The 27,888-nt window shown below is 53.2% G+C and overlaps 13 protein-coding genes across 13 annotated transcripts; 6 read left to right on the plus strand and 7 right to left on the minus strand.

Moving 5' to 3' along the window:
* Positions 1-4,279: 4,279 nt before the first annotated feature.
* Positions 4,280-6,278, minus strand: B0T23DRAFT_131742 (autophagy protein Apg17-domain-containing protein). Its single transcript, XM_062832200.1, has one exon. The coding sequence runs from the start codon at positions 6,191-6,193 to the stop codon at positions 4,496-4,498; it is 1,698 nt and encodes a 565-aa protein (XP_062694845.1). The 5' UTR covers positions 6,194-6,278; the 3' UTR covers positions 4,280-4,495.
* Positions 6,279-6,702: 424 nt separating this feature from the next.
* Positions 6,703-7,796, plus strand: B0T23DRAFT_378796 (uncharacterized protein). The gene has a single exon (XM_062837114.1). The coding sequence runs from the start codon at positions 6,863-6,865 to the stop codon at positions 7,694-7,696; it is 834 nt and encodes a 277-aa protein (XP_062694846.1). The 5' UTR covers positions 6,703-6,862; the 3' UTR covers positions 7,697-7,796.
* Positions 7,797-9,186: 1,390 nt separating this feature from the next.
* Positions 9,187-9,903, plus strand: B0T23DRAFT_404135 (uncharacterized protein; the record flags this gene model as incomplete). The annotated part of the gene is made up of 3 exons (XM_062838869.1): positions 9,187-9,215; positions 9,257-9,466; positions 9,543-9,903. The coding sequence occupies 3 exons, from the start codon at positions 9,187-9,189 to the stop codon at positions 9,901-9,903; spliced, it is 600 nt and encodes a 199-aa protein (XP_062694847.1).
* Positions 9,904-9,925: 22 nt separating this feature from the next.
* On the minus strand, positions 9,926-10,932 carry B0T23DRAFT_441297 (uncharacterized protein). Its single transcript, XM_062840766.1, has one exon. It carries the CDS (start codon positions 10,770-10,772, stop codon positions 9,948-9,950), a length of 825 nt encoding a protein of 274 aa, XP_062694848.1. The 5' UTR covers positions 10,773-10,932; the 3' UTR covers positions 9,926-9,947.
* Positions 10,933-11,614: 682 nt separating this feature from the next.
* B0T23DRAFT_412194 (uncharacterized protein) lies at positions 11,615-12,256 on the minus strand (the record flags this gene model as incomplete). The annotated part of the gene is made up of 1 exon (XM_062839474.1): positions 11,615-12,256. One exon carries the CDS (start codon positions 12,254-12,256, stop codon positions 11,615-11,617), a length of 642 nt encoding a protein of 213 aa, XP_062694849.1.
* A 587-nt stretch (positions 12,257-12,843) lies between these two features.
* Positions 12,844-13,653, minus strand: B0T23DRAFT_419905 (uncharacterized protein; the record flags this gene model as incomplete). The annotated part of the gene is made up of 1 exon (XM_062839716.1): positions 12,844-13,653. One exon carries the CDS (start codon positions 13,651-13,653, stop codon positions 12,844-12,846), a length of 810 nt encoding a protein of 269 aa, XP_062694850.1.
* Positions 13,654-14,345: 692 nt separating this feature from the next.
* Positions 14,346-18,265, plus strand: B0T23DRAFT_131900 (uncharacterized protein). Its single transcript, XM_062832202.1, has one exon. It carries the CDS (start codon positions 14,628-14,630, stop codon positions 18,069-18,071), a length of 3,444 nt encoding a protein of 1,147 aa, XP_062694851.1. The 5' UTR covers positions 14,346-14,627; the 3' UTR covers positions 18,072-18,265.
* B0T23DRAFT_312896 (uncharacterized protein) lies at positions 18,251-19,779 on the minus strand (the record flags this gene model as incomplete). The annotated part of the gene is made up of 2 exons (XM_062834714.1): positions 18,251-19,317; positions 19,671-19,779. 2 exons carry the CDS (start codon positions 19,777-19,779, stop codon positions 18,251-18,253), a joined length of 1,176 nt encoding a protein of 391 aa, XP_062694852.1.
* A 14-nt stretch (positions 19,780-19,793) lies between these two features.
* On the minus strand, positions 19,794-21,847 carry B0T23DRAFT_357192 (c-14 sterol reductase ERG-3). The gene is made up of 2 exons (XM_062836190.1): positions 21,671-21,847; positions 19,794-21,588 (listed from the first exon to the last, which is right to left on the minus strand). The coding sequence occupies exons 1-2, from the start codon at positions 21,748-21,750 to the stop codon at positions 20,193-20,195; spliced, it is 1,476 nt and encodes a 491-aa protein (XP_062694853.1). The 5' UTR covers positions 21,751-21,847; the 3' UTR covers positions 19,794-20,192.
* A 751-nt stretch (positions 21,848-22,598) lies between these two features.
* On the plus strand, positions 22,599-24,269 carry B0T23DRAFT_131886 (mannose 6-phosphate receptor domain-containing protein). The gene is made up of 2 exons (XM_062832201.1): positions 22,599-23,714; positions 23,891-24,269. Exons 1-2 carry the CDS (start codon positions 22,755-22,757, stop codon positions 24,041-24,043), a joined length of 1,113 nt encoding a protein of 370 aa, XP_062694854.1. The 5' UTR covers positions 22,599-22,754; the 3' UTR covers positions 24,044-24,269.
* B0T23DRAFT_132069 (uncharacterized protein) lies at positions 24,160-24,703 on the plus strand. The gene is made up of 2 exons (XM_062832203.1): positions 24,160-24,570; positions 24,625-24,703. The coding sequence occupies exon 1, from the start codon at positions 24,276-24,278 to the stop codon at positions 24,546-24,548; it is 273 nt and encodes a 90-aa protein (XP_062694855.1). The 5' UTR covers positions 24,160-24,275; the 3' UTR covers positions 24,549-24,570; positions 24,625-24,703.
* Positions 24,704-25,461: 758 nt separating this feature from the next.
* Positions 25,462-26,714, plus strand: B0T23DRAFT_314441 (glycosyl hydrolase family 61-domain-containing protein; the record flags this gene model as incomplete). Its single annotated transcript, XM_062834797.1, has 3 exons — positions 25,462-25,710; positions 25,873-26,598; positions 26,661-26,714. The coding sequence occupies 3 exons, from the start codon at positions 25,462-25,464 to the stop codon at positions 26,712-26,714; spliced, it is 1,029 nt and encodes a 342-aa protein (XP_062694856.1).
* Positions 26,715-27,336: 622 nt separating this feature from the next.
* B0T23DRAFT_314155 (uncharacterized protein) lies at positions 27,337-27,615 on the minus strand (the record flags this gene model as incomplete). The annotated part of the gene is made up of 1 exon (XM_062834786.1): positions 27,337-27,615. The coding sequence occupies one exon, from the start codon at positions 27,613-27,615 to the stop codon at positions 27,337-27,339; it is 279 nt and encodes a 92-aa protein (XP_062694857.1).
* Positions 27,616-27,888: the final 273 nt, after the last annotated feature.

Raw genomic sequence — 27,888 nt, forward strand, 5'->3', positions numbered from 1 at the left:
AGTAGTCTTTGGCTCTTTGCAGTATTCAGCATTTATAATTTGTTTTGCCTCTACGAGCACAGAGTACATTTCACCCCTGTCCCTGCACCGATGTTGACCAGTTTGCCACTGGAGTGAGCTTGTCGCCTACGCTAAGCGATGATGTTGACGCTATCGATTATTCTGATTCATTCCACATTCATTCCTTCCGCTTTTGCATCTTCGACATCTCAATACGGTGTGGAACACACCTGCTTCTGCCGGTGACTCAATCAGCACTAATAGTACTAACAGCACCCAGTGTACGCTTCCCTGTTGGACAGAACCTAGCTGTTAGTGTTCCCAAGGGGCGACTACCCAAAAGCCAATTCTCCACCCATGGGGCATGGAGGTGGGCTGATTCCCAAAGTCATCAAGCTAGCAATGGACACCATGGTCCCGGGTGTACATGGAAACCTAACATCATCCGACTTTTTACATTTCATTTTACTCATGGTCAAATCTGGTATATGACCTCTGAATATCTGTGTTTCATCAACGGAAACGATGGAAACTTGCGATCAAAGTAAACCCATCACGACCTTCTGGCCTGCTTCCGGCACCTCATCCAGGCATACATTGACATGAAGCGTTGAGATGATTCGATTCATGGTCGTTGAAGACTCCCACGTCAACAAACGGATAATGGGTCATCGACCACCCGAGTTCGTTCAGGAATGAACACATTTGCATCATGTGTGAGTCGCAACTTGATGTCAACACGGAGCATATAATAGCACAGGGCCACAGTTCCCAACAGGTAGGTACCTTTTTCAAGTGGAATTCTCTTTTTTTTTCGGCAACCCCCATCGGAATTCCAACCTTGCCCACAGCAACTTGCTTGAGGGGATTGAACTCGCTACTACTCACCATGTGCCACTCCTACATGGAACATCACTTTTGCCTTAAAAGGCGCCGATTGTCCAGCCGGCTATGGCTGGGTCAACGAACAAGGGCAGCTGTACCGGCGATGGTTCAAGCGCACTAGAAGACTGGTCTACCGCTATGCCATTACCAGCGACTGCCCAACCTGCAAGCGGGTGATGATGACTCATTTATATGTTTCAAGACGGATTGATGAGCTGTGTCCCTGTTGCTCGGCTACCGCATGATCCGTATGGAAATGATAACGGTGATGAGGTTGCTAGGGTGATATTTGGTCATCTGGGTCAAGGTCACCCGAGGTCTTAGGGATCTATTCGGAAACTTCTTTTATTGCTCCGAGTTTCCATAGGTAAATTGCTGTAATGCTCTGCCCCTTTTCATGTTTGACATTCGCTTCTTCATTCCCTCCGAGCCTCAACACTCAGATTTTTCCACCTTTGTCCAGTCCTCCGTCTCCTTCCCTTCACGCTGATCTACTTCCGAAACATACCCGCACGATATCCCCAAATTCCCGGAGCTTTTACTCTGTGGCATTAGGGTCCTCTTCTGCCATGTTGGAATCTTCTTTAGCGTTTCCACGAAAATCGTAGTTTTCCAAAAGCTGGTTGGCTTTGCAACTCTCACAATCCCCTACCACCTCCAATGTATCCAACCGCTCGTCATGTATGGCACGGGCAGGTCCAACACAGTTGGGTTTTGTGCATTTCACTGCAATCTGGCGTATTTGCGTGTAACAAGAGCGAGGAGTTTGGAAGAGGCCGTGGCCACCCGAACAGCGGTTGCCGCTGCTGCAGAACCTGTATAGAATGCCGTATCTGCACATTCTTCTAGATTTCGTGCTGCTTTAGTGGCTTGGTTTGGTTCTAGGGGTTCCTGTGATGGAGAGTGTTAGTGCTTCCTAAACCCTGGTGACAATGCAGAGAATGGGGTTGTGATGGTGGGAGTCGCCTACTAGGTAGAGGTACGGATTGGATCTCAGTGCCTCCCTCTCGTCTGGGTACCGCCGACATGTAAATCAACTACGCGCACAACAATAGGTAGTTTCGTTCTCGAAGATATCGGGCAGGTAGAGAGATCCGAAGGAAGACGCAAACAACATGAAGCAATAACCGTAGCGGAAAGATTGATTTCGTGATATGAGTTGTCCTTGTTGATAATTAGCTTGGCTCAAGCTCTGTTCCTCGAACAAGCAGAGGCCATATTTACTAGTGTCCTTGGTTTTTACGTTGGATGGGGGTCCGAAGGTCGAAATTTCCACCTTCTCAACGTCTCTCAGTCCTTCCTTCCTTCCTAAACATTTCACTTCCCCTTTCTTCCTGAACAAAATGAACTAACCTTTCCCCCAGAAATATTGGAGGGTGGGAGAAGATAGGTAGGTACGATGGCGTAGAGGTAACGAGGAAGTGAGAATGGGCATGAAATGGAAACGGGGGGGGGGGGGGGGGGGGGGCGAGCGTAGGGATTGTCGATAATTTTAGGGAAGAGTAGGGTATGTCCTGAGCGGAGGGTTGAATCAGTGCCTCGGATTCCAAGGTCACCAAAGAATGGAATAAGCTCGTTACCGTGACAAATCGTCCACTGTTCAACAAGAGTCACGGATCATAAAAATGGAAGCGTCTGAGGTATTCTTGTAGTGATTCCAAGAGCAAATTCACCTGTTCGATGAGAAATGACTTGCAAGTTTGAAGTTTATTTTGAGAGGTAGTTTCCTGGCATTTTCTGTTCCTTCTATTTTACCTGCCCCTGACCTCCACCTTCCCGCTTCCTGATTAGGTCTTGACCTTTTCCATGATTCCTCCTTTTCATATTGAATTCCCTGCACGGTACCTAGAGGTAAATCACCGGCAATGTGGGCCTCCAAAATCATAGAGAAGAGGACCAAATAATGAGGCATAGGTAAGTGCCTAGTACCATTCAACGCTGCAAGAACCAATTTGGATTGCATATATCACACTCCCCAACCTCAACCCAACGATCCAGCCGCGAATCATGCTGAAGATTGCCTCGACAGCCTCTATTGTTGCAGTTCCGCCTGTTGTGTCTTTGCGTATAATAGTTGTAGCGGCGAACGGTCCCTTCATGGAAGAGGCCTTTGCCACCTCGGCACCGATTGCCGTTGCGGCAGAAACTGTATTCAATGCCGAATCTGCACATTTGGGCTGGTGTGCTTTTTAGGGGTTTGGTTCTGGGATACTACCTACTTATGGTATGGGTGTTAGTGCTTCTTTGTCTAGGAGGCTGGTTCAGATTATTGTAATGCTAGCTCACTGCTTGTAGTTTGCGTATCCTGGTGGTTTTTTTCTGGAGGTTTAAAGGTGATCTATCTTTGCCTTCGCTTGACTGCTTGGTTGTTGGGCTATCTGGTGGAAAAGATCGTAGTGGTGCAATTAGGGGGATGTTTATATATTTCCGAGGAGGAACTATTGGGCATTATTTGAGGTCCTTGGACTACTTCGTTTACACCCCATGAAGGGAGGTGAATGGCTTCAGAGAACCACTGTGAAGTTCGTTGATTGGGCCTCTTGAAGAGCCGGTTTGCCCTCGCACCGGAAACAGGATAGAATAGATCGGCCTTCATGAGAAGCGAACGTTGCTCATGTTCGATCACTTCATTAAACCTCCATCTATTCTTTGTCCCATTCACATGCCCTCCACCTTGCAAGAGTCGAGTCTCAAACACTTCGAGATCAGTCCCTGATCTCAAGATCGAATGGCCATGGACGGAGGTGTCCTGCTTCCTAATGCCTACGTCTATTCATCGACGCCGCTCGATCCTGTCCTCCCGCCTACCGCAAAAACCCCTCACGCTCACATATTGAATCGATCATCTCTGTCCCTCTAGAAGTCACTTCACCGTGTGCCCAGCAGAGAATTTTATCCCAAACTGATCCTGTAGTTCCCGTCCTTTCAGGAGAAGGACCCCAGGAAAGCTCAAGGAACCTCAGTGCAAAGGGAGACTTGGTCCTGATCCTAGAGCGGATAGACCATTGGGGGATTGGTCGATGTAAAGGATAATGGGTTTAGTCTAGTGCTATTGGGCAGTCTGCTAGCCTGGGACAAGCTTCGCCGTGGGAGGGAATGCCAGGACACACCTTGCTCATCCGCCATGTTGACGACACTCGATGGTAGAGGTAGTTTTAGCGTGGGTGTATGTCTATGAGACTGCCCAAATCCTAGATCCAATAGTGCTTCTCGTTACACCAATTATTTTGCTACTAGATCCAATCAAGCTTCCACTTCATCGCTGGGGCAAAGGATAGAGATGATAAAGCCTTGTACAGCACGGAACGTGCTTGAGCGACACATAAGAGTAACGAGATAGCTTTTGAACATTCAGCTTTGCCACTCGGAACACTGAATCAGTCAGTGTTTGTTTACATTGCAGACTAAGTTGATGACTACCTACCTACTTACCTTAATCCAAGAGTGATTGCCTTCCAAGCCCCCATGTTGCCAGTTGCGACATCCAGCCGCACATCATTCCCCTTTCCATGCCATGCCTAATGAGTAGAGAACACCAAACATACGCTGACCCAAACACCAACAAGCCTAAAACAAATCAATCGGTAAACCCAAGACCTTCATATCATCATCAAAACGGTCGTTCCCCAGCCGACCCGGGTCCATTCAACGGCATCTTTCTTGGTGTCGGCGTGCTCGGCTCTGTTTCCCTCTCATACGCAGTCTCAACCTTGCCCTCATTCTCAGGTTCTCCATGTGCTTCCAACTCATACGATCCCTCTCTGGTGTCCTCCAACGGAACAACGGCCCATCTCCCCAAGGGCCTATCCACCACCCCCCACAAATCCGCCGGCACATAATCGCCCACTTCCAACCGGAAATGCTCTCTCTCCCTCTTGTCCGCCTCCACCAGCTTGTCGACCTGCTCCCTCGCTTTCCTCCATATGCTGTCAATCTTGCCCTCCACCGCTCTTCGTCGTTCCACTTCGAGCAGTAAGCCGCCATAAGCATTCAGGAACCCTTCGTAGAACTTTTTGAGCTCGTCCATCTTTGACACGTTCTCGTCGATCGTCTCCTTCTCGTCCTCCCATCTTTGCACAAATTCGGCCTCGGCGGCAACATACGAGGACGCCCGGGCACCGACCTCCTCGAGCAGGGAGAAGCATGTGAGCGTAGCGGCGTGGGAGGCTCGGCTGGCTGAGAAGAGCGAATGGAGCGATGCATGGTCCATCTCCATTTGTTGCAGCACGTTGTGAATATCGGCAATCACGTCATCGACCTCGGCGGCATCGCGCATTACGACGTGTAGTAGTTCCTGGCGCTCGAGAGGGTCCATGGGTTCAAAGGCCGACGGGCCCGACTCGGATTCCTGGGCGGAGATGACGCCTGATATGGACACTGGAGCCTGGTCCTCGTCTGAGGATGTGGCTTCCGCTGCGCGCCGGCGGGCTAAAGCAGCCCCGCCCTCGGTGGTGCGCACGGCGGTTACGCACATGTCGAAGTGCCGAGTCAAAGAGGAGAGATGTTCGGCCATGAGGTGGGAGCCCTCGGACAAGGCGGAGAGCAGGTTGGGTATGGATCGCTGGTCGGGGGGATACCCGTCGGGTGTTGTAGTGGTTGGGTTGGCGAGGGAGGCGGCAGCGGCCATGGCATCGGTGAGGGTACGCAGGTCGGTGTCGAAGCGGAGGAGATCGCCGTCGAACGAGGTCTTGGCTGCTGAAAGCTCGTGGATGCTCTCCTTCAGCGCGTCGCGTACCTGCTCGACAATCTTGGGGTCGACAAAGTCCAACAGACACTTGGGCTCCTCGCCCGGCTGGCGGAAAACGTTTTCGACTGTGGTCTTGCGCAGAACTTGCATGATTTTCTCAAGTCGGCCGTCGGCGGTGTCGAGGGTGCGGATGATGTGCTTGAAATCGCGAGTGCCGTTATCATAGGCGCGTGCCATGCCCCGGCGGAGTTGGTGAAGAATGTGAAGCTCTTGGAGAATGCCGTGGCGCAGGAAGGCGGTCTGCGCCGAGAGGATGACGAATTCTTGGTGCATCTGGCGTGCCGAGGTCGCCAGGTCGTTGGCGCGCAGGACAAGGGTCATGGAGGAGAGGGACTGTTTGGCGGCGAGGAGGTGCCTGACGAGGACTTCAACGGGCACGTCGTCGGCGTTGAACTCGGACGAGTCGGCCCCATCCTCAAGCTCGTGGCCTGGTGGTTCGGGGGATAGTGCTGGGGCGGCGGCATCGTGAAGGGACGTTCGTGAGGGCCGTCTTGGTTGGGGGGCGTCATCGGGTGAGAGGGCTGCTGGTGGGCTGGGAGAGTGGGAGTGGAAGCTCGCCATTGTGACTGACTGATTGACTGGGTTGTGAATGTCTTTACGCCGTGGCCTGGGGTGGAAGAAGGGACTGGAATGGAAGAGCCGGTCGTGGTTGGCGACGGTGGTTCAGTGCATGTTGGGTGAATGGTTGTATCGACTCGCTGACCAGCAGGAGGATCGGATGAAGGTAGTACCTAGGTGGGTAGGCTGAATTGTAAGGAAACAAGACTTAAGGTTGACTCCCGACAGGACTGGGAGAGATGGATGGAAGATGGTGACGGAGGAGTGGAAGGGGGCCCGAAGGGGAATGTATGAGATGTGGATGTCACCGAGCGGGACGGGCAACGCGCCGCGTTCATGTAGGTCGGGCAGCTCTGACAAGCATTGCGGGGAACTGAAATACATCATGATACTGTAGTATACAGGGCCACAGGGGTACTGTTAGCCCACTGTAACCACAGCTGCAGTGGTTGGGAGTGCATTAGGTAAGTAATGCCCGGGCCTGACTGTCATGTGACTTGGATTGGAACGGCAACTGAATAAAACTTCGCTTCACCCCCCACGTGACCCCTTTATTTGTTTACCTAATCTTTCGTCGGAAACACGGACACCACCTTGCGATTCGACCCGGATGAATGCTCAGAGGAGGAGCACCAACGGGCAGGAGAGCGACCTCCAAAGGAACTACTAGACATGGAACGGGCAGCGCACTCCAACACCACACGACAAGGGCGCAAACGGGCACCTCCCAGGCCATTGCCAGCTCGGCCGCCTCCAATCTTCCGATCACCACAGGCGCTCTCGCCAATCTGGCAGTCCTTGCCTGTGGAGCTTGTGCAACGGGTTCTTCATGAGCTTGTCAGTATCCATCTCCGGCACATTGGCTCGGACCCGTTTTATCCCTGGGAGACTCTCCGCCAGCTGAACCATCACCAAAGGCGGCGGATCGATGCGCTATATCGACAACTCTTACTCCCCATCTTGCGCCTGGGACGTTCGGTAGAGTTTCACCCTACTACAAACCGTCCAGAATTCACAGGGATCGACAGCGGTCAGATCATGCGGTTATGGGCGGCCGACGAGGGGAAGGGTGAAGCTTACGAATCCACCAACGACACTATCACCTTGCCTCTAGCCGGGTGCGAAACGTCATATCTATATACGCTAGAGGCACCCATGCATGGCGGGTACGATTACGAATATCCGAGCTTTGATACCTCGAAAGGATGGAACAATTATGTCAACAGCTTCCCACCGGGTGGACTTCATGTCGACCCAGAACCCCATTACTCCTTCACTCTGGAGTGGATCTCCGATCTGCACAGGTGGGTGGAGGGGGAGATACCGGCCAGCCATCTACCTGACGTCCAAGGTGATGATTCCGACAATGACTCGATCAAGGTCAGCTCCAGCCAACTTATTGGCGGCTTGATTCGGGCATGGAAGAAAAGTTACACCTCGAGACGCTATCGGTCTTTCGTATATTTACTGGCCTGGGAGGACCATTGTCACCGTCTTCTCTTGTGAGAAGAAGGATATGGACATCTGCAAACCGCTTTGGGAAGTGGAAGTTCAGAGGGGGAATATTCCGAGGGTGAAGATTCAGAGGGGGTAGATTCCGAGGGGGAGGATTCAGAGGGGGGGGGGGGGGGGGGGGGGGATTCAGAGGGGGAAGATTCAGAGTGGTACCTCTAGTGCCCTTCATTAGCCGTCAAGACAATCAACTTCGCTTATCTTCGCCATGGAATCCCCACAGCAGCAACTGTCGCCCATCTGGCAGAACCTCCCCAGTCGAACTGATCGATCAACTGGTCAAGATGTCTGGTTCGCGTATTCTCAACAACTTCAGCCTGGCAATTGACGAGTATGAGAGAGGCCCAGAGTTCCTTCCGTTGACGTTTGTATCCTCCTTGAGAGGTGCACTGTGACGCTAGAAGGGTCAACGGCCTCCATGGAATCACCACTTGAAATGTCGCTTGATCGCTTGGCTAGGTATGCGCCTCGGTCTGACGCTCACCGGTGGTTGATGCCGCTGTGATGGTAGACGAAAGTGATGGTGGGTATGTCTGTGGCATATACACTGGGCTCAGTCACCTGGGAGACCTGGAGGGGACCGAAAGAACTTTGATGACTATTGGGACGTCCAATAATACCCAATTATTGCCCACTTGAGCTTCCCAGTGCCTAAATTATAGGTAATTGCCCCCCCCCCCCCCTGAGTCCCTTTTGTTGGCTAGTTCCGCACGACTTGTCCTGCAGTCATGCCCGTTGGCTTGGAGCGAACAAAGGCTAATGACCAACAGCGACCGCTGGCCCGTTTTCGACTAACCAGCCGACCAAAGCATGTTGTGACCTGTGCAACACGAGCTTTGCCATCAGCGTCGGTAAATTCGTAGCCATGATCTTCATCCTGCATCTTTAACTGGCTGAGATCCAATGTCAGACATGTCGCCAAGCCGAATCCGCACTAGACAGAATGTTAGCTCCAAGAAGAGACTTACAAGGCCGACAAGTCCGATTCATCTGATGATCTGCGACTCCAAATCCCGATTGGCGATCTATTTACGGCGCGGGCGGCTCGGTCGTAAGCCCATTGAACCCTGTTTCTCGTTGTCTTACGTCACGAGCTGTGGTCTAGGTAGTTATATGCCACTTCAATTTTTAGGGGTCACCTTTGTCGTGTGAGCTACGCCATTTGCTGACAGACTTGTTGTGTTGCATAAGCCGCAATGCTCGCTCTAATTGAACAGCGGGAAGGAGATGCTCGGAGAAATTGTTGATGAGGAAAGATGGAGTCCGTGATGGATGGGTACGGTACACCAAATGGGGAGTGGGAAAGAGAAGGTGAGTTCGGATAGTCAGATGCCCATGCCAATTGCCACAATGATTGCCAAAGATGACCCGTCACCGACTCGCCGTTCGTGTCACGCAAAGAAAGATGGTTCCACATCGGGATATGCTGCGGACTGGAAGACAACATTTAAAGTGAGGAGCCCTCGTCGACTGCTCGAGTTGAAATGATCGTTATCCCATCCACTACCTCTAGGTATCAATATTACCAGACTGCATCAACATCCTTTCTCCAAGTCACACCCATCTACTAGGTACCTCTATCAATATTATTGCATCAATATCCATCCTTGGACTCTCATCTCTCAATCTGCAGCAACCACCAAATCTTTTTGACAGAACGGAAAGCACAATGAAGTTCTCCATCCTCCCCTCCATCGTCTTCCTCGCCTTCACAACTGGCGCCCTTGCAGCTCCCAAACCCATCCTCATCAACGCCAGGCAAAAGTAAGCCGACCCCCGTCCCTTCTTCCCGGACTCATCTTTCTATTCCACAAAACTGACTCCTCTCCCCATCTTTTAGCTCCCAGCCCCCACTCACAAACCCCAATCCAAACGCCTCTCTCCAACCTTTTCTCTCCTCCACCTCCTGCTCCGGTCCGCCCTCGGAGGTCCTGATTCCCGTCTCCTACGCCACGTTGTCCCCGGATACCACTGTCTCCCAAGGATGTTACGAATTTATTGACAACGGCGTGTCGACGCCCGTCCAGTCAGTCAGGATCACGGGCGTCTGGCCGGAGGCGAATAAGTGCTTGCTGAGGTTCTATGAGGAGGCGGGTTGCGCTGCTGAAAGCGCGTTTGGGACGGTGGCGCCGAATACTTGTGGGGGCTTTGTTGGGGGGAGGGGTATTGGCAGTTATCAAGTTGTTTGTCAGAGCACCTAGAGGTCTGGTGGTGGTGTTACATGTAAGGTTCTTGTGGAATGTGTTCAGAGTCGTGTTTCCTCTGTCTCATAAAGAAACCAGTTCACCATCCCCGTGATAAAATCCTCCCACCTGAACCGGATGTACCTGCCATCTTCTGACACCTCCAAGCCCTCCAGATCAACTGAACCCTTACGGAGATTGTACATGTCCAAGCCCCGGTTAAACTGGATAACGTTTTGCTGCCAAGTTCTCGCACGAACCCCCACGATTAGGTAGCTCGAAGTTCTATCCGCAACATAATCGTCCCAAGCGTCCAGGAGATCGTCCATCATTTCCTCTATAGTAATGTCACCTGCCGCGACGAATCCGTTTTCTTCAGGCTTGTAGAGAAAGAAGGTAACCATCTTATCGGGGCCAAGCCTCGTCAAAGCGTGATGATCTTCAGACTCGGGAAAGTGAAAGTAACGAAGGAAAGGGGTATCAAACTCGGCGTCAAGGCACAGGTAGAGCGTTACCCTGGTCAGCCACTCGTCTAGGAAGTGGCGCTCAATGAGATGTCTCTGACGTCTGAAAAGAGACTCACGGCGAAGGTTCCAGGTTTTGAAAGAAATTCCATTCTTGATGCCGATGTCGGGTGAAATGGCCACGAAGTTTCCTTCAGTATCAAACTCGCATTCGTCGTTGAAAAAACACTCGTTGATGAAGCTCTCAATGAGGTGATTGAAAATCTTTTGTACCAGTTCAATTGGGAGCTCACTCCATATTGTCGACATGATTACTCGCTCGTTGTGCCACAGATTGATATCAGCGGGCCATGTGGTAGATAGCCTCAAAGGTCCAGGGGAGTGAGGCGAGGGCTCAGGGGAATGCTCATGAGTGCCTTCCATTGCAGTGAAGGAGAGTTGGGTTGATAGATGTGATGAGCGTCGATTTGCGCGAGTGATACCTCTAGCGACGTTTCTCAGAGTCAAGCGGAACGATGGCCTGGTTGCTTTAATGGTTGCTCTTGGTCACTTTGGTTGCTGTGCAGCGGCAAGAACTGTGTATCTAACTCTGAACCTGAGACGGATGCCAGCTACATATAGCCTAGGTAGCTGGCGAAATCAACGATCTACGATCTGGAGATAATAACGTTCTGGTGATTGTCAAACCATTGTCGAAGGGAACCTAGGTACTGATCAAACGGGGAAATTGTGGTCTGCAGGGCAAAGGATTTGAACCGGGAAACATGCAGATCGATGTAGGCGGGACCTAACTTACCTGTATGTAGTGTACCATAGCAGAGTGTTCTCAAAAGACAATTAGTCAATTAGCAAGGCTAATAAAATGAACCAAATAGCAAGTGGAAAGCAAAGTTGCGGGCAAGGCGGCAAGCAAAGGTTACCAGGGGCATGCTGCATTCTTCTGTGAAGTTTGGCTCTGTTCCTGCCATTTCCAAGTAAATCCTGCTCATCATACATTACCTACTTCTACCCCTGATCCCTCAGTCGCCTGCACCATCCCACGGCATTCAGCTTTCCCTCAACATCAACAAGTCCGTTAACAAATGACATGGAATCTATCCACGCAAACCAGATGCCCTTTCAATCTCGTAACATCTGCAGACCCTTCAATTCAAGAATGTGTCTAGGACAATCATACAATAACTAATCCGTGTCACAACTGAATGCATCTTGGTATAAATGAGAAGTACCAGGCAACATGAACGTCCAATGTCACTAGAAAAACCCTAGTGCCAGGTCCAACTTGGCTCGGGCATGAACCACCCCACCAATAATGAGTCTACTGGTGGCGGCAGCAACGGTAGATCATCTTCATCTACAACTACTGGAGGCATTTTCCATATCTCCAGAATACGGGTGATCACCATTGTCATCAACTTCTTCCACGGAAAGCTGATGCAAACCCCGTCGTTTGACACCTCCCACCCTTCCAGACACACCTCAATTGAATCGATACGCGTTCCATCCGGGGGTTCAATGTGAAGTGGAGGCCACCCATTGTTGGTCGCGTGCATGAGCCTATTCCAAGTGGAAGGGAGGGAAGCGCGGGGACAGTCCCTTCCCTTTCGACGTCTGAAAACGAAGGTGGCCTTTTCGGTCTCGGGATCACCATTGTCGTTAGGCGTGAGCTGAGGATCTGGTGAGAAGATACCAGGAAAGTTGTGGGCGTGCATATATTTACCACCGTAGCGATATCTTATTCCGGGTGGCATGTGGCCATCAACGTATATATTGAATCGCACATGGTTCAGCCAGTGATCATAAAAATAACGCTCAATAAGGTGCTTCTGGCATCTGAAGAGGCTATCCCGTCGGAAGTTGAACCAAGCATCCTTGAGGATAGCGGCATTTGTAGTGGTAGAGTACATGTCGGAAGCTCGGCAGGAGATAAGGAGGTTTGTGATGAAGTGGTCGAGGATTTGTTGGACGAGTTCGATGGGGAGGAGTTGCCAGATTGACGAAAGTTCCAGTCCGTCCGATAATCTCGTGTGCGGAGATGGAAGGGACTGAGTGCACGTGGACTGAGGTGAAGGTTCCATGTTGTGTGCAATTGCGAGGGAAACAGAGACTGCAAAGGTTGGAGAGATGAACGAAAGGCACCAAGAAGGTTGGAGTACAGAGGGAAAAAAGAGCACAAGAGAAAAGAGGACAGAAGATCAATGAGGGGAAGCAAGAAAGCAATACCTCGTGCGATAAATACCGTGACCCCTACGTACCTCTATATCTCTAGAGGTACTTGGCCATATGATGACGTGTTCTCGCCAGAAAGGCCAATTGTCGCCTGGCATGCAAGCCAACAATCCCCCTGTACATGGTTGCAACCATCCCATACTCCTACGCAATAGCTTCCACGCGCACCATTACAGCCTTCCTATGCCCGATCTATCCCCTGTTGGCTCATCTTCATCCTTAATATCCTAGACATCCCTTCCCTCATTGTACTCAAATCATTCCATTAATCCGACGCATCCCAATCATCCTCATCTTCGCTCACTTCCACTCCCGGTTCAGGAATGTAAGTGTACCCGTTATATAATCCGAACTTCAACAAGAACTTGCTCATCAGCCTTTTCCAGTTGAACTGCACTCGCCGACCTTGGTCCAACACCTCCAAACCCTTCAGCACGACTTCGCTCTCGCTTGTCCACAAATTATCCTCGGGTCCCGACTCAAGAGTCTGCTCCTTGGTGCGCATCGCCAGGCCGAGTCGTTCCGTCTTTCCCTTTAACACCTTGCCCCACGCGCTCTCGACACGAGGCAGAATTTCTGGTACCTTGCCGAATTCTCGCTTCGAGGTCTCTCCGTACGAGTTTTCACGAGCTGACCGCACTGCACCCCTTAGGAAGAACGTGACCTTCTCCTCCGCGTCGACCTCTTTCCCACCTTCCTTGACTTCAACTTCCGGCAGCGTAGTTGCAAGATCCTTACCTTCGGGGCAGGGGAGGTATCGACAGTACAGCATCCTGCGCGAGGTATTCCACATGTTGGGGTCCAGGTACAGGTAAATCGTGATCCTGCTGAGCCAGAGGTCGCGGTAGTGGCGCTCAATGCGATTCTTCTGGCCACTAAAGAGCGGCATGTGGCGATATTTTGTCCATGGGTCCAACAGCTGGGGTAGTTCGCCTCTGGGGATCTCGTCCTCGGAAATCCAGTCTATGTCATGATCGTCGAGAAGGTCGTCGATGAAATGGTTCAGGACTTGCTGGATGAGTTCGGATGGAAGCTTCCTCCAGAGTTGTGGAGACAGTTGCGGTGCGGTCGACATTGCAAACGTGTGTGTATGTGAACTGGACTGCAGAAATCGTGAAGCTCAAAGATGTCGAACACGAAACAAGTTTGTTGACGGAGGGGAACTGTCCCAGCCCGATAGCGCGCTTTTGACGCAACCTAGACATGCAGGGCATGATGCCCTTTCAGGCCTGGCGTTGGTGGGGTTAGGGCTCAAGACATCATCGTCGTATGCGATGCCTACCTCTATCATCCAACACTTGTAACCCAAGCACCTCGACTTCCTTCATACATGTACCCAAAATGAACACGTCGTGATCAGGGCTGTAAATCCATTCGTTGGCGGAATATGGACCATGACTGATCTTGAATCTGTAAAGCTCAGAACTTTCGGCGATGCCGCGTTTCCAAGCCTGAGCCGCTGCGCCAGGCAGCTCTTGCCCCTCATCGTCGCCCATTAGGTATTTTTGCTGACACCATCTAGGCACATCGCTCAGTGAGGTGAGGGCCGTCTATCCGGTATACTGATGTGGTTCGTGGAGATGGATGAAGTAGGCGAGGACGAGCTCGATAGCTAGGTATGGACGATTTCCAGTGTTGATACAGTTGGCCGGCAAAGTCGGGGTCGTAGTATAGCTCGTGGTTACCTGTATCTTCCACGACAAAGCTCGGCAGGAGTCGTCCAGCGTGCCCACACTCGACTTCCTTGCAAGCGCATGGACGAGTTGGGATGACCCATTTCCTGAGCCCATTACGCTAGTCCGTATCGGGTATAACAATTTGACCCTTTTCCCGTCCCGTTCGTTGATTCCCCAGGGCGTCCACCCAGGGGCACCCGCTGATCTCCAAGTCACGGAACTTCTAGAAACTTTACGGATCCTTTTTCGGAACAACACCTTCTCTATTTGTTCACAGTTCTTGTATTGATATCACTCACTTTAGTCACTCTTTTCAGAAGTCAGCTACCTTACACACTTGAAGAAAAAGAACTATTGAAATCTGGAATCCGCAATGCAAACGTACAGCCATGGTCACAAGGTCCCCCCGCTGCCTATAAGACGGAAACCGACACCACTTGACGCAGCGCCCACCACACCACATGCAACTCATCGACAACCACAGGCATATGCACCATTTACGCCACAACAACATCCATACCTGGACCCTCCACCTCCTTATGGCGGACCAACACAAGCACAAGGCCAAAGTCCAGGCTCAGCATTCGAACTCATCGACCTCATCGACGATTATCTAGACGACTTTGACGAGGCTCCCGCTCAAAGTCTCACAGCAGCTTGTTCTGGATCCCACCTTCGCCAGCCCTCTGCGGTTCCTCAGCCCATTTCCTTCCACAAGGAGCAAACCACGGCTTTTCCGACACGGGAGGTATTGGTAAAGGATGAAAAGCCGCCTCTTCTTCCACCAAGGGTCCCGGAAAGACAGCAAAGGCCTGATACACCCAATGGACAGGGTACGCAGGGACAAACATTCCACGCTTACTGGCCCGCGGCAAATAATCCGCCTTCGTCGTTGGATTTGGGGGAACAAGCGTTGGACAGGCCAGTAAGTAGGGGGAGTAGAGATGGTGCGACGCCGAGGCATGAGCATCCAAGTGTTCTACAACCGGGAGGAGGAAGGGGATTGTCTTCGCCTTTCCATGGCCGGCCTCGAACTGCTCAAGATGCGCATTATGGCGACGGACATCACCAGCATTACCAGCAGCAGCACCAAGGACATGGGTATGCTTATGGCCTTGGTTATGGCAATGGAGGACACCAATGGCCTACGGTGATGGATATCCCCCCCGAAAGGCAACCTCATGGGAACTATCACGACCCTCACACACAGCAGCACTCCCGCAACCACAACAATCTTAAAGTGCAGACTAGCATGCCCACCCTCCGACCTGGTCCTCCCCTGTCATCTTCGAGCCATCTCTCTCCATATCCCACCCCTTCTCCGTCAGCATATGCATTCGAACCCCCCTCCACGGCGCCACGAAGCCCAAGTGGCTCAGTCCCTCCACCTCAACGGGCAGCAACTACCGGGCATGGAGGTCGTTTTGGTCCACCACCGGGGCTGGGAAATGACAGATACCACCAGCAGCCGCATACTCCATTGACACCTCACTCGCCATATCCGCCTTCGTACAACATGCCCGCTGACAGCCCGTATCGATACGGAAATGCTGTTCCCAGTCCCGGACCACCCGAACATCCCGGGATTTTCGGATCGGGACAAGGATCCGCCTGGAACGGAACAAGCGGAGCAGGGCCCACTTTTGACGGCCGGGGCTTTCCTGGACCTCCACCGGGCCCTCCACCACCCCGCGCTGCGACGACGACGGCAGCTATCCCTTTCCCTCCTCCTCCTCCACCGCGGCTGCCGGGACCGCCACCGCAGCCGTTGGGTCTTCCCGGACAACATCCTCACCATCAACTCGCACAAGCATTCCCTCCTCCTCCCCCTCCTCCACCACCACAACGTTCTCCCGAGCGTCAGCATCCCCATTTGCAGCATGCCAAGACCTTTGCCATAGCGCAACCACCGCACCCACAACAACAACAACTCCACCACTCCCAATCCCTCCCACAGCTCCAACTCCAACAACAATCCGAGTCCTCCAAAAAGGAAGAGTCAAAGGGATTCTGGTCCAACGCCCTCTCCGAAACCGCCTACCTTGCATCGGGCCTCATTTCCCACCCCTTCGAGTCCACCAAGCACTACACCATTCTGCGCCACTCGCCGGCTGTCATCTGGCACCGCGGTCCCAAAACGACCGTGACTATCTCTATCTTTTCGAGTCCCAAGTACCCGCTTCCTGCTTTGCCTTCTTTACCGCCAGCTGCTGGTGTCAGCTCGGATGGAGCTGGGAATGGAAACGGATGGTCGTTGTGGATTCAACAGCGTGGATTTTCGGGAGACAGTGGGATGAAGATCAAGAACTGGTTAGGTGGTAGAGAGGATTGGGTTTGTGTGACGCCTGCTAGTAAAGTCCTGGCTGAGGAGTTGGAAAGTGGAAGTGCTGGCAAGACGGGTGGACAAGGATTGCTAGGGCTGGGAGGGGCGACGGAAGAAAGGGGGTGGAGGAGGGATATCAAACGGACGGAGAAGAAGCTGAAGAAGGAGTTCGGCGACAAAAAGGGACATGTGGCACGCTTGACGGCTGTGGTGCGGGTGCCGGAGGGGTGTGAGGACGGGTATTTTCGGGTTCATTTGTGCGTCAACCCAGATGGTTCAGAAAAGGACGACGAGAAAAGGAAGAAAAGTGACAGAGATCCACAGTCGCTGCTTGAAGAGCAGCGGAAGAAGATGAAGGTGTTGTGCTCGAGCCCAATTTTTAGGTTGGCGAGTACATCCACTGACCCTTCATCCATCCGCGGCGCCTCTCTGTCGACCATGCCGCTGGAAATGGGCATCTCTCTTACCTCTTTTATTGCTTCGGAGATGGTCGCCTCCAAAATTGCGCCGATCAAGGACCCAATCACTAAAATCATCGACCCCTACCGAGCGCATCCCATCGTTGAAGAACTCGGAATCATTGCTACCGAGGAGGTCAAGGCCGCGAGGGAAGAGGCCGAGGAGGAGGAGCAGGAACGGTTGAGGGAGTTGTTTGGTGCTATGTGTGTTGTTGCTGGTGCTGGTTCTGCTGCGGGTATGGCGACGAGGAGAGGGCCAGAAGGAAGTCAACAAGGGAGCGGAATGCCGGGCGTGGTTGGGCCCGACGAAGGACCGCTAGCGCCGCTGCCAATCCGGTTCGGAGGGAAAGTGGTCCCCGGGACGGGAAGAAACACAGCGGAAATGGGCATCCCCACAGCCAACCTCAAAGACCTACCAGAGGAAATCAAGCACTACTTCAAAGGCGTGTATTTCGGCTATGCTCGCATCATACCCGGCAAGGGTGGCCCCATGGGTCCCGGAGGCCCAATGGAGGAGGTCTGGTATGAAGCGATCATTTCTTCGGGCCCGGTGCCGTACGCGAAGAAAACAGCTGTCATTGTGGAACAACAGACCACGGTGCACCTCATCACCGACTTCGGCGCGGGCGTAACCTTCTTTGGAAGCAAGGTGGAAGTGTTGGTCATGGGTTTTCTGCATCCAGTGTTGGACTATCGCGAGACTGGCCCGCAGCACCGGCTCGACACCGCCCACCAGGATGTCGTCCTTGCCCTGGCTAGTCTCAACCGACCGAAATGGACCGCCCAATCTACCATACAACGTATGGAAGCCGCCGAAACGAACGCGGACGGGGAAAGGGGTTTGATAGGAGGGTTCAAGAAGACCAAGGTGGCGGAAAAGGGACAGGAAGTGAAAGAAAAGATTAGCGAGGCAAAGGATAAGGTGGCGAAGCAGATCGATCGGATACCGGTGCATAAAGTGGGAATTAGAAAGGACGATGGGAAGGCAAGGGATCGTTATTATGGGACGGGAGGGTATTGGATTCCCAGGTGTTAAGGAGTTATGGTTTCACTTACGGACGGGATAACCGAAAAGTATCTCTAACTGTAGTGTATTGCTCTAATGGAGATGAGAGTAGAAGACTAAGCAAGGTGTAGCAAAAAGCGAGGACACCTCCCCGGGCTGCCCGCCGAAAAACAAATGATATCTCACGAAGGTTGACCCTAGTCAAATACTCAATGCTGTCCCGGAATCCCCGCCAGAATGTCGTCAAAAGTCGTGGCTCTTTGCCTCCTCCCTGTCGCCCAACGATGTACTCTAGACCCATTCGCATTCCCACCGTTACTTCCGCCGCCAGTTCCCGGAGTCACGTCGTAATCTGGATCAGCGTCTTTGCGCTTGCCTGTCAGGAAGCGAGAGATGCGGGAGAGGGTACCTGCTCGCTTCAGCTTCGAGCTTCCGTCTTGTTCTTGTGGTGGCGATGGCCGAGGGTCCCAACTAGGGGTGGAGGCAGCACGGCTTGTGCGAGTCGTGTTGGAGCGCGGGAGGGTTTCTTTTTCCGAGTAGCGGTGGCCGTCACGCTCTTTCTTGGTGGTGTTTCTCCTCTCCACACCCTTCTCGTCGCCGTATCCGGCATCTGCCTTTTCCCTTCGACTCTCCCTGCGACTGGGCCTCCTATCCGGCTTCTCCCTGATACTAGCAATTCGATCCATGACGGAATCCACCCTCTTCCTCGTGCTATACCCTCGTTTAGGCTTCTCGTCATCCCGTCGTACCGCGTTATGGTCACCAAATGGATCGTGATCCGGCCCTTCTTCAAGGACGTAGCCCGGTTCTGTACCGTCGCTGATCTCTGGGACCTCAACACTAGGTAATGGCGTCGGAGGCTTGACTGGGAAGAGTTTGCCGTAGGTGGCGCCGGGTGCGCCCTCCCATAAGGTCCCATCGGTGTTGTCGCGGTAGGTGTAGACCTGGGTATCGGCGTCGTAGCCTATGCGGGTCATGTTCTCGGGTAGACGGTCGGCGTCTGTGTCGAGCTCTTTCCAGCGGCCCATGGCGACTAGATAGTCTGCTGGGTTGGGTATTCTTCCGCTATAGGTTATCGGTGAAGAGATCGTAACGCGGTATCGGAGATGTACTGGAGGAGGTGGTGGTAATGGTGGCGGCGTCGACGATGTGGGGAACAATCTAGAATAGCTAGAGCAGTTGTCGGATGACGATACGGATGAGGGCGTGGACTGTCGTAGTAGGAGGAATGTCGCCGTGATGGTAACCAAGTGTGGTTCAAGGCTTAGAAAATTTTCTGTTTCGAATCAAATTGGAGTTGATGATGTTTGTTGTTGTTGCTCTGATGGATGTTTCCTTTCGGGGTCGTCAGGGTCCTCAGAGTGGATGCGGGAGGAGCTTGGCCGCCGTGCGGGTCGGACGATGATGTCACCTTTGTTTGTGTGTTACCCCTGGCCGGCGACTGATTCGGTTGGAATGGCAACGCCCACGTCAAGGTGCTAATTTGCCCAATTTGTTTCAGCTTGATGATGATGATGATGATGCTGTTGGAAGGATGTTCCTAGGAATTCAAGGGTAGAGGGAAGTGTTGGGATCTTTGTAGGAATTGCGCATGAGTGATGGACAGAGGGAAATATGGGGACGGACAACGCTGGATGGAGACGCACTGGAGACACTGGAGAATCTGGGGAGTCTGGCAAGTCTGGACCCCTATCCCATCCTCTAAGCCTCCGTGATCAACGACTTGTGCGCCGCTCATTGGACACGACGCCTGTAACGTCGAAACGGATTGACAACTGACAAGTGTAAACACGAGAAGACCAGCCGCACTGGAGACTCTGGCTCAGCTGTCCACTGCCCCTTACGGACCGACAAAACATCAGGGGCAGCTGCAGAGGACAGGAGTGAGTAACACGTCACCTCCTTCCGATCCCGCTCGCCATGTCATAAGGTCAAACGTACCTTCATAATAGCGACGTGACGGGCGGCTTGGATCCATGAGTACCTCTACTGTAGTTTCATTACATCCCTATTGGGTATAGCTGTTGGCTTGTTCCGTTACACTATTCTTCACACCATCCACAATTCCTCGCACCAACTGCGGATAACAGAGGAAGCTCCCCCGGGTATCCAAAACCACAACCACATAACCACAGAACATTATCCATCGGGCTAGTAGATGCCAGGGACAATTCTCCACTTGACAAGCTTCTTGTACTTTTCCCAATCCTCGCCATACTTCTTGGAGCACTTCTCGTCATCTCGGAGGTCGCGGTGGATCAAGAGAATGGCAAAGTACAAGATGTAAAAGTAAGTGAAAACAATACCCCAGCCTCTCGCCTCGCCCTGGACAACTTCGCGCCCGTCGAGCATGGTAATTGCACCAGGAGCATTGCTGCCGGCGCTCAAGATCTGGTAGCCAGCAATGCCGGTCGGGAGAGAATAAGGCCAGCTCTGAAGCCAGTCACCGAGATAGTTGATGTGGCGAGCGATGCCCCACCATCCCGAGGTAATGAGTCTCGATCCAGTCTTGGTCTGGAGGTAGGTAAGGTGCTTAACACTGGGATCCTCGGGGTTCCTGCGGAAGTTGTTCTTCTGCGAGTTGGACAGGCGGAAGATGCTATAACCAGCAGCCAGGACAGCACCAACAGCAATCAGTCCAAAAGCGCCCAGCTGCTGAGGATGGACGGCAAGGTAGCGAGTCTGAGTCGAGTACATGAAGGGCACCCAAACGACATCTCCGAAGCTCAGCATGAACCCAAAGCCGTCGGTAGTGATATCCATCGTAGTCAAGACGGCCGGCTCCATGTAGATTCCGTCAAAGACATAGAAAGCCTGGATGGCGGTGATGAAGAGAATCGAATCGGTGACGTAGCCGTAAAGGCGGTATTGCTTGGCGATGAAGGCGCAATTGAGAATGATCCAGCCCAGAAGACCAGGGCGCATTTCCATGAATTCCTTAATGTCTACTTGACCGATGAGGGGAAGGGTGATGCGAGGATTGAGCTCGCGACCAATGTAGAAATCGTAGATGAGGGAGCCGGTGACACCGCCTGCTGCTAGCTGGCGCATGTCCTTGTTACCCGGCTTCACGTCAAAGCTGCGGACGTAGACGAAGATGGCGAGGGCGAAAGCGAAGAGAATATTGGCGCTGATGATCTGGGCAAAGTTGTCGGAAATGAAAGTCCAAACGGGAAACTCGGCGCCCTGGGCGATAGTGCCGGCAGCCAGGATGGCCAAGGTGCACATGGCCGAGTTGAAAGCGTTCAGCTTGTACTTGAGCCGGCCGCCGGTGCTCAGCTCGGTTCCCTCGACGTGGTGGCCGGGGAGAAAGCGGTATTGAACGAGCGAGAGGGCGTAGTAAGCCAAAGTCCACAGCGTGGCGGACCACGAGAAGAGGCCGAAGACGCCATTGTCAGGCCAGCCGGTTTCGCGCTTGAGCTGGGCGAGGTCGAGAGACTTGGGGTGGAGGAGCGAGGGCGCGGGGCAGCCCGAGATGTCGTTGCAGAAAAGGTTGAAGACGTGGACGAGAATGGGGAGGCCAAAGGTGATGCCAAAGGCGCCGATGCTGTTTGATTGTCAGGCTTGTTAGCTGGCCTGGACACGGACGAGATGGACGGGAGTCAGGGGTTCTGTTTTGGGTGACTTACGGGCCGCCAAACTCGTAGTGCTGCTGGCGCGGCGCAACCCCCTTCTTTGCGGCAGCTTGGTTTTGTTTCCCGGCGGCCATGGTGATGATGGCTGTGATGCTGTAGACGACAACACGGAAAGCGGGGAGAGGATCAAGCTGCCTTTTAAAAGGTTCAGCTCCCCCCGATGTTGGTCGTGGGACAACTCAGCTGGCAGCCAACCAGACAGTGACGGTCCCCGGTTCGGACGAAGCTTCGTTGGGCCAATTGACTGCTTCAATAGGTTGCCGGCCAGGAAAGTGGAGCCAATCGTGCCAGACGGATCTCTGCTTTCCGGCTGGGATCTCCAGTCTTGGCAACTTCTTCCCTTGGCGTCCAAGTACTACTGTTTATGCTCAACGTACTCCTGCTCACTCGATGTCCTCAAGTCGATACTTCATTTGATTCCAGATGACCGTATCCGCGTATTGCTGTCTCCTTCGCAACTGGAGACCCTGATTCGGGCTGCTGGATATCCGAGAGGTGAGCAATGATACGATTTCAAGATTTGAGCCGCTATCTTGCTTGCTCCTCATGTCCAATTTCTCCTACCTCTTCGCGCAGCAATGTAGGTACCTTGGCGAATTCCATCTTGAGTGTGGAGGTACCCCTGATCTTCCCGGTCCAAAGGGATGGGCCAATCATGAGAGACCTTGGATCTTGCTGGCCACTCAAAGACAGGGCAGCCTTTGGTTACTTTGCTCGATTCAGTTTTGTTCCAGTGACGACAACCAGGCACTCTTTGTTCAGCCATCACCTAACAATTCCCACTACTGTATGACAAAAAAACAACCATTTCTTACCACGAATTGATCTACAACCTCAACCCCGCGACTCCATCAGCAGCCAAATCCAGACCTACCCACGGCAATCCTTGGACGATCCAAAGTTGTACACTACCACTGAGTGCATGCAATAACCCCTCCTGACGCCGCTGCCACGAGTCACAATCATCATCACCACCACCACCACCATACCACGAGCGAGCGCCACCGAGCGCCTTGCCCATTTCAGTTCCATCTCTCCCACTCTGTTCCATCACCAGTCCCGCTCCCAATCCACCAAAATGCATCCCCCAAGTCCCAACCGGCTCCTCTCGAGCCTAGTCGCCTTCTGCGCCCTGACCGGTGCTGCCCACGCCTCCAATGACGAATCCTCCTCCGCGTCGCCCTCCCCATCAACAACAGCCACCACAACCTCCACCGTAACACCCTGCGTCGCCACCTCCACCAACGGTGCCTTCTACGACCTCCGCCCCGACATCGCCGTTGTTCCCGAAAAGGGCGTCAAGCTCGCCCGGGGTACGCACACCCAAGACTACCAAGCCCGCGGTTACGATTACGGATACAACATCACGCTCAACATATGCGCCCCTGTCGTGAAGGGCGTCGAGGATGTCGTGGGATTGACGAGCGAGGCATGGACCAAGGTCGGTGCCTGGTATGAAAAGGGTGGAAAGGTATACAGCCTAGGGCAGGAGTCGGGAGCATTGAAGCCGAGAGGAAGGAAGCTGGTGTTGCAGTATACAGGAGGGTCGCCGTGTGGACCACCAGATGACGACCAGGACGACAAACGGAAACGAAGCACCGGTGTCCACCAAGGCGCTGCGTACAGCAAATACTCGGACGACCAAGACGAAGATCGTGATGACGACCAGACCGACTCCGACTCCGACAAGCGGAAACACAGCAACGCATCCAAAAAGAAAATCCGCCGCAAGTCCGCAACCATCTCCTTCCTCTGCGACCGCTCCCCCGACACTTCCACCGCCGTCTCCTTCGTTGGCACCGACCCCGACGAATGCTCCTACTTTTTCGAGGTCCGCTCGCAACACGCCTGTGCCGGAGCCGAGCCACATAAACCGGGGTCCGTGGGTCCCGGAGGAGTCTTTGCCATCATCTTCTTCATTGCATTGGCGGTGTACGTCATTGGTGGTATTTTCTACCAACGCACCGTCGTGAAGCAAAGAGGGTGGAGGCAGTTGCCCAACTATACCCTATGGGCCGGCATCTGGAGCTTTCTCAAGGTAGGACGTGCTGTTTCCTCTTGGCTCGGTTCCTTCGTGCGGGTGCGGGATCGCAAAGAGATGAGCAAGGTGTAGTATGAATGATAAAATGCGACGGCGTGAACTGGTGAGGGAGCAGAAGCCGGCTTTGGTTGATACTTTCTACGGAGCCGTCATGCTAACTATCGATTGCGCAGGACATCTTTGTCATCCTCACTTCGTCCTGCGCTCGCTTCTTGCCCCTTCGCCGCGGGTACCGGTCGTTGAACACGTCGTCTCGTGGCCGATACGGTAACAATGACGACGAGAATCGGTTGATTGATCAGCTTGATGAGGAGTGGGACGATTGATTTCAACCGAGTCGCGGTAGTAGAAGTGGGATAGGTATGCTTGTGGCTCGTTTCTTCCACGTTCTTGTCTTTCGGAGTATCTGTTCTTCCAATGCTTCTCTTCTGCTCGAGGCTGGTCCTTTCTTCGTCTGGCCGCTTTGTCTATCCACAGCATCATTGGACCGGTGTCCGGTGTTCGGTGGTATCGGGAGACCCATGAAGCTCTTGGCACTTGAGGCACAGCGGATAGTTTATGGTTATAGACTTTTGTATACATTTTTTTTTTTCTTTTTCCATCGCAGCCCTTCGTCCAGTGTGCGCAGGGACAGAGATTCTGCTGTGTGAACCCCCCTTTTTGCTACAAGGTCTCGTGCCCTGTGATCCGGCTGCTTGTACCGGAGTTGCAGTCTTCGCGCAGGCTTTCTTGCCTTTTATAAGCACAGCGCTAAACGCATCCGGTCATCGATTCCTCCATGCTTCCGGTTGTACTGAAAATGTCGGATCCCAAGCCTTGCAATCCCGCTAGCAAGCTGCGGGTAGGGTTTCAGGCAAGTGAAATCCTGTTTCCGTTTCCAGTTCTGTTGACAAAACGTTCGGAACAGGAGGGTTAGTCAGGGGGCGGCGAGGTGGTATCGAAGCGTACCCCGGAACTCAACACTCGACCGCAACGACAACTCTTTTTTCGACGTCGACCTCTATCCATACGTTCTACAAGTCCTTTTTATCAGGAGTTTTGACTAGTCAATGGATTTTGTTGACCTAGTTTGACATCTCAGATTCTCATGTCTGACATCTTCTACCGTCGCCGTCTGAGTAACCACAACTCTCGGTTAAATGCCGCCCCTCGATCCTTGGCAGCCGCCCATCGACTACTCCCAAATTGTCAACGGCGCACCATCCGCCGTTTCCCGGTTTCCGGGACCGTGGCTTACCATCCACAGACACATTCCCCCACGGCACTGTCACTCCGTCTTGCCGAATCTGCGATGCCAAGTAGATTAACCACTCCATTCTAGCCCAGTTATGTTCATTCAGTCTACCGATCCTCGTCAGCAGAGACTGAAACAGCGCCGCACCGCGTTCCCGATCAAGCCTCCTTGCGCCCCTTTTCGTGTGCGGTTATGGCACCTACAACAGACTTCAGGCGTCACTCTGCCCCCCCTGCTTGCCGCTCCGAAGTGGCCGGGGATGGATTCCCGGAGCAAGATCATGGGAATGACAGGACCAGCACTTAATGGGGATGGCAGTTGGATTCATGCTCCGGGGTTGGAACCCAATTTAGGGGACTGGCTGTGCCGTATCGCCGATGCGGTCCTTGGATCAAGTCCCAACTGTCACAGACAGGATAAAAAGCTCAACCACACCCATAGAACGTTCTCTCTCTCTCCTTCCAGATCGCTCACGACATCCTCTACGTCTCACTCACGCACCAGCTCAACATGCGGTCCACTCTCCTCACCGGCCTCATCGCCGGCCTACTCTCCCAACAAGCCGCCGCCCACGCCACCTTCCAAGCCCTTTGGGTCGACGGTGCCGATTATGGCTCGCAATGCGCTCGCGTCCCTCCTTCCAACTCCCCCGTCACCGATGTGACTAGCAATGCCATGAGGTGTAACGCGGGAACTTCGCCTGTTGCGAAGAAGTGCCCTGTCAAGGCGGGAAGCACGGTCACTGTTGAGATGCACCAGGTATGCTGCCAGTCTCCTGCTCTCGTCAACCGCGGGCTTCGCCCCTGAGGGTCTTTCATGCGGAGCTGGTTCTCAAGAGCTACCCGCTTTTCCCTCCCTCTCTCCTCCTCCTCTTCCCTCCGCCCCACCACTTTCCACCCCGCCTGTTCATGTTCGCCTCAGTCATACCTCCCCGTACCAATGCTAACCTATAAACAGCAAGCAAACGACCGCTCCTGTTCCTCCGAAGCCATCGGTGGCGCTCACTACGGTCCCGTCCTCGTGTACATGTCCAAGGTCTCCGACGCCGCCTCCGCCGACGGTTCCTCCGGCTGGTTCAAGATCTTTGAGGACACCTGGGCCAAGAAGCCCTCCAGCTCCTCGGGCGACGATGATTTCTGGGGCGTCAAAGACCTCAACTCGTGCTGCGGCAAGATGCAGGTCAAGATCCCCTCGGACATCCCCGCGGGTGACTATCTCCTCCGTGCCGAGGTTATCGCGCTCCATACCGCCGCAAGCGCGGGAGGTGCCCAATTGTACATGACCTGCTACCAGATATCCGTTACCGGCGGTGGCTCCGCTACCCCGGCGACTGTCAGCTTTCCTGGTGCCTACAAGAGCTCCGACCCTGGGATCCTGGTTGACATCCACAGTGCCATGAGCACCTACGTCGCCCCCGGACCGGCTGTGTACTCGGGCGGAAGCTCCAAGAAGGCCGGAAGCGGCTGCGTGGGCTGCGAGTCTACTTGCAAGGTTGGCTCCGGCCCAACTGGAACTGCTTCTGCCGTCCCTGTTGCAAGCACGTCGGCGGCTGCTGGTGGCGGAGGCGGTGGTGGGAGCGGTGGCTGCAGCGTTGCAAAGTATCAGCAGTGTGGTGGAACCGGCTATACCGGGTGCACATCCTGCGCTGTGAGTGTCCTCCTGTTTAATGATCGAGTTGAGGGTTGGCTTGCTAACGTGACTTTATCTAGTCCGGATCCACCTGCAGCGCTGTCTCGCCTCCTTATTACTACCAGTGTGTCTAAACACCGCGCTCAATTACCGACACGATGGGGATCCCTTGGCAGGTTCTGACGAACGAGCAACAAACGGGATGTCGAAGTACATCGCTTCGCAACAAACATATTTCGCTGTACATAAGTTATCTGGGTTTGGGTCTTGGTCTATTGATGCCTGGGTCTGAAGTTGTACATATCCTGAATGAGAGTCGTCGAGACTTGACACTCATGTTCAAGCATCAACGTGCTTTTGATAGGTATGTATGCTTAGAGGTAAGCTGCGATGCTGGTTTGGGGTAGCTTACAGGCCTGTTACAAGACAATTATTATGTCAAGCTGTGTCAAGTCTCGAAAGCCATATCAAGTCAAGTTTTACAGTTATAGGAATGGTGCGTTCACAAGTGGCATCAATGGGCTGAATCGGTTTGGGCTGCGACTGCGCCATCCTCCCCTATATTCACCTCATCCACTTCCTAATTTACAGCAAGCACCCTCCAACGTTTTGCCCTTTGTTTCCGCCTTCAGATCCCTCTTCGGTTACCCCTTGTTGTTTCTATCCCTCCTTGTCGTTCCTTCTTGGTGTTGTTCCTTCTTGGTATTAATCCCTTCCCATCCTTTCCCATCTGCTCACCCTTCCCAAGACCTTCTCCTACCTGTGGTAGTACCACCTATCTCCGCTCGTCTCTCCCACCCTTTGACACGCCGGGCAATACTCGTCGCTAGTCCTCCCATCGAGGTACGTATCATGACGCCATCTAGAGCGGATACAGGGAGGGCGGTTGGTGGGTCCGCACTTGGCGAGGCGCTCTGTGGCTACAAAATACCCACCTCTGGGGTAAAGTCCGCCATTGCGGCCTTGCCAGCCGCAGTCAGAATGGCAGTTTTCGCCGTTGAGGCAGTACTTGTATGTGTAACCGACGCGGCACATCCTGGCTTTGTGGTTGAAGGAGTGGTTGTTTCGGCGAAGAACGTGTAGGGTGACGATTACAGATGTCTTTCTGGCTTGAGAATCTTGCGTTCGCTTGCTTGTGTTGTTGCCTTCTGGGGCGGGGTAAGGAAGCAAAATCTGGGTTGTTCTGGCGAGAATTGAGGGCTTTATATACGTAGGTAGTCTAGGACGTCGACTTTTCATTGTGGACCGTGAAATCGACCAGTCGGTGGTTGTGGTGATGAAGCATCTCATGGAATGGTAAATGATCCT

The sequence above is a fragment of the Neurospora hispaniola genome, assembly GCF_033458365.1.
Source record: "Neurospora hispaniola strain FGSC 10403 chromosome Unknown B0T23scaffold_3, whole genome shotgun sequence".
Taxonomy (NCBI): domain Eukaryota; kingdom Fungi; phylum Ascomycota; class Sordariomycetes; order Sordariales; family Sordariaceae; genus Neurospora; species Neurospora hispaniola.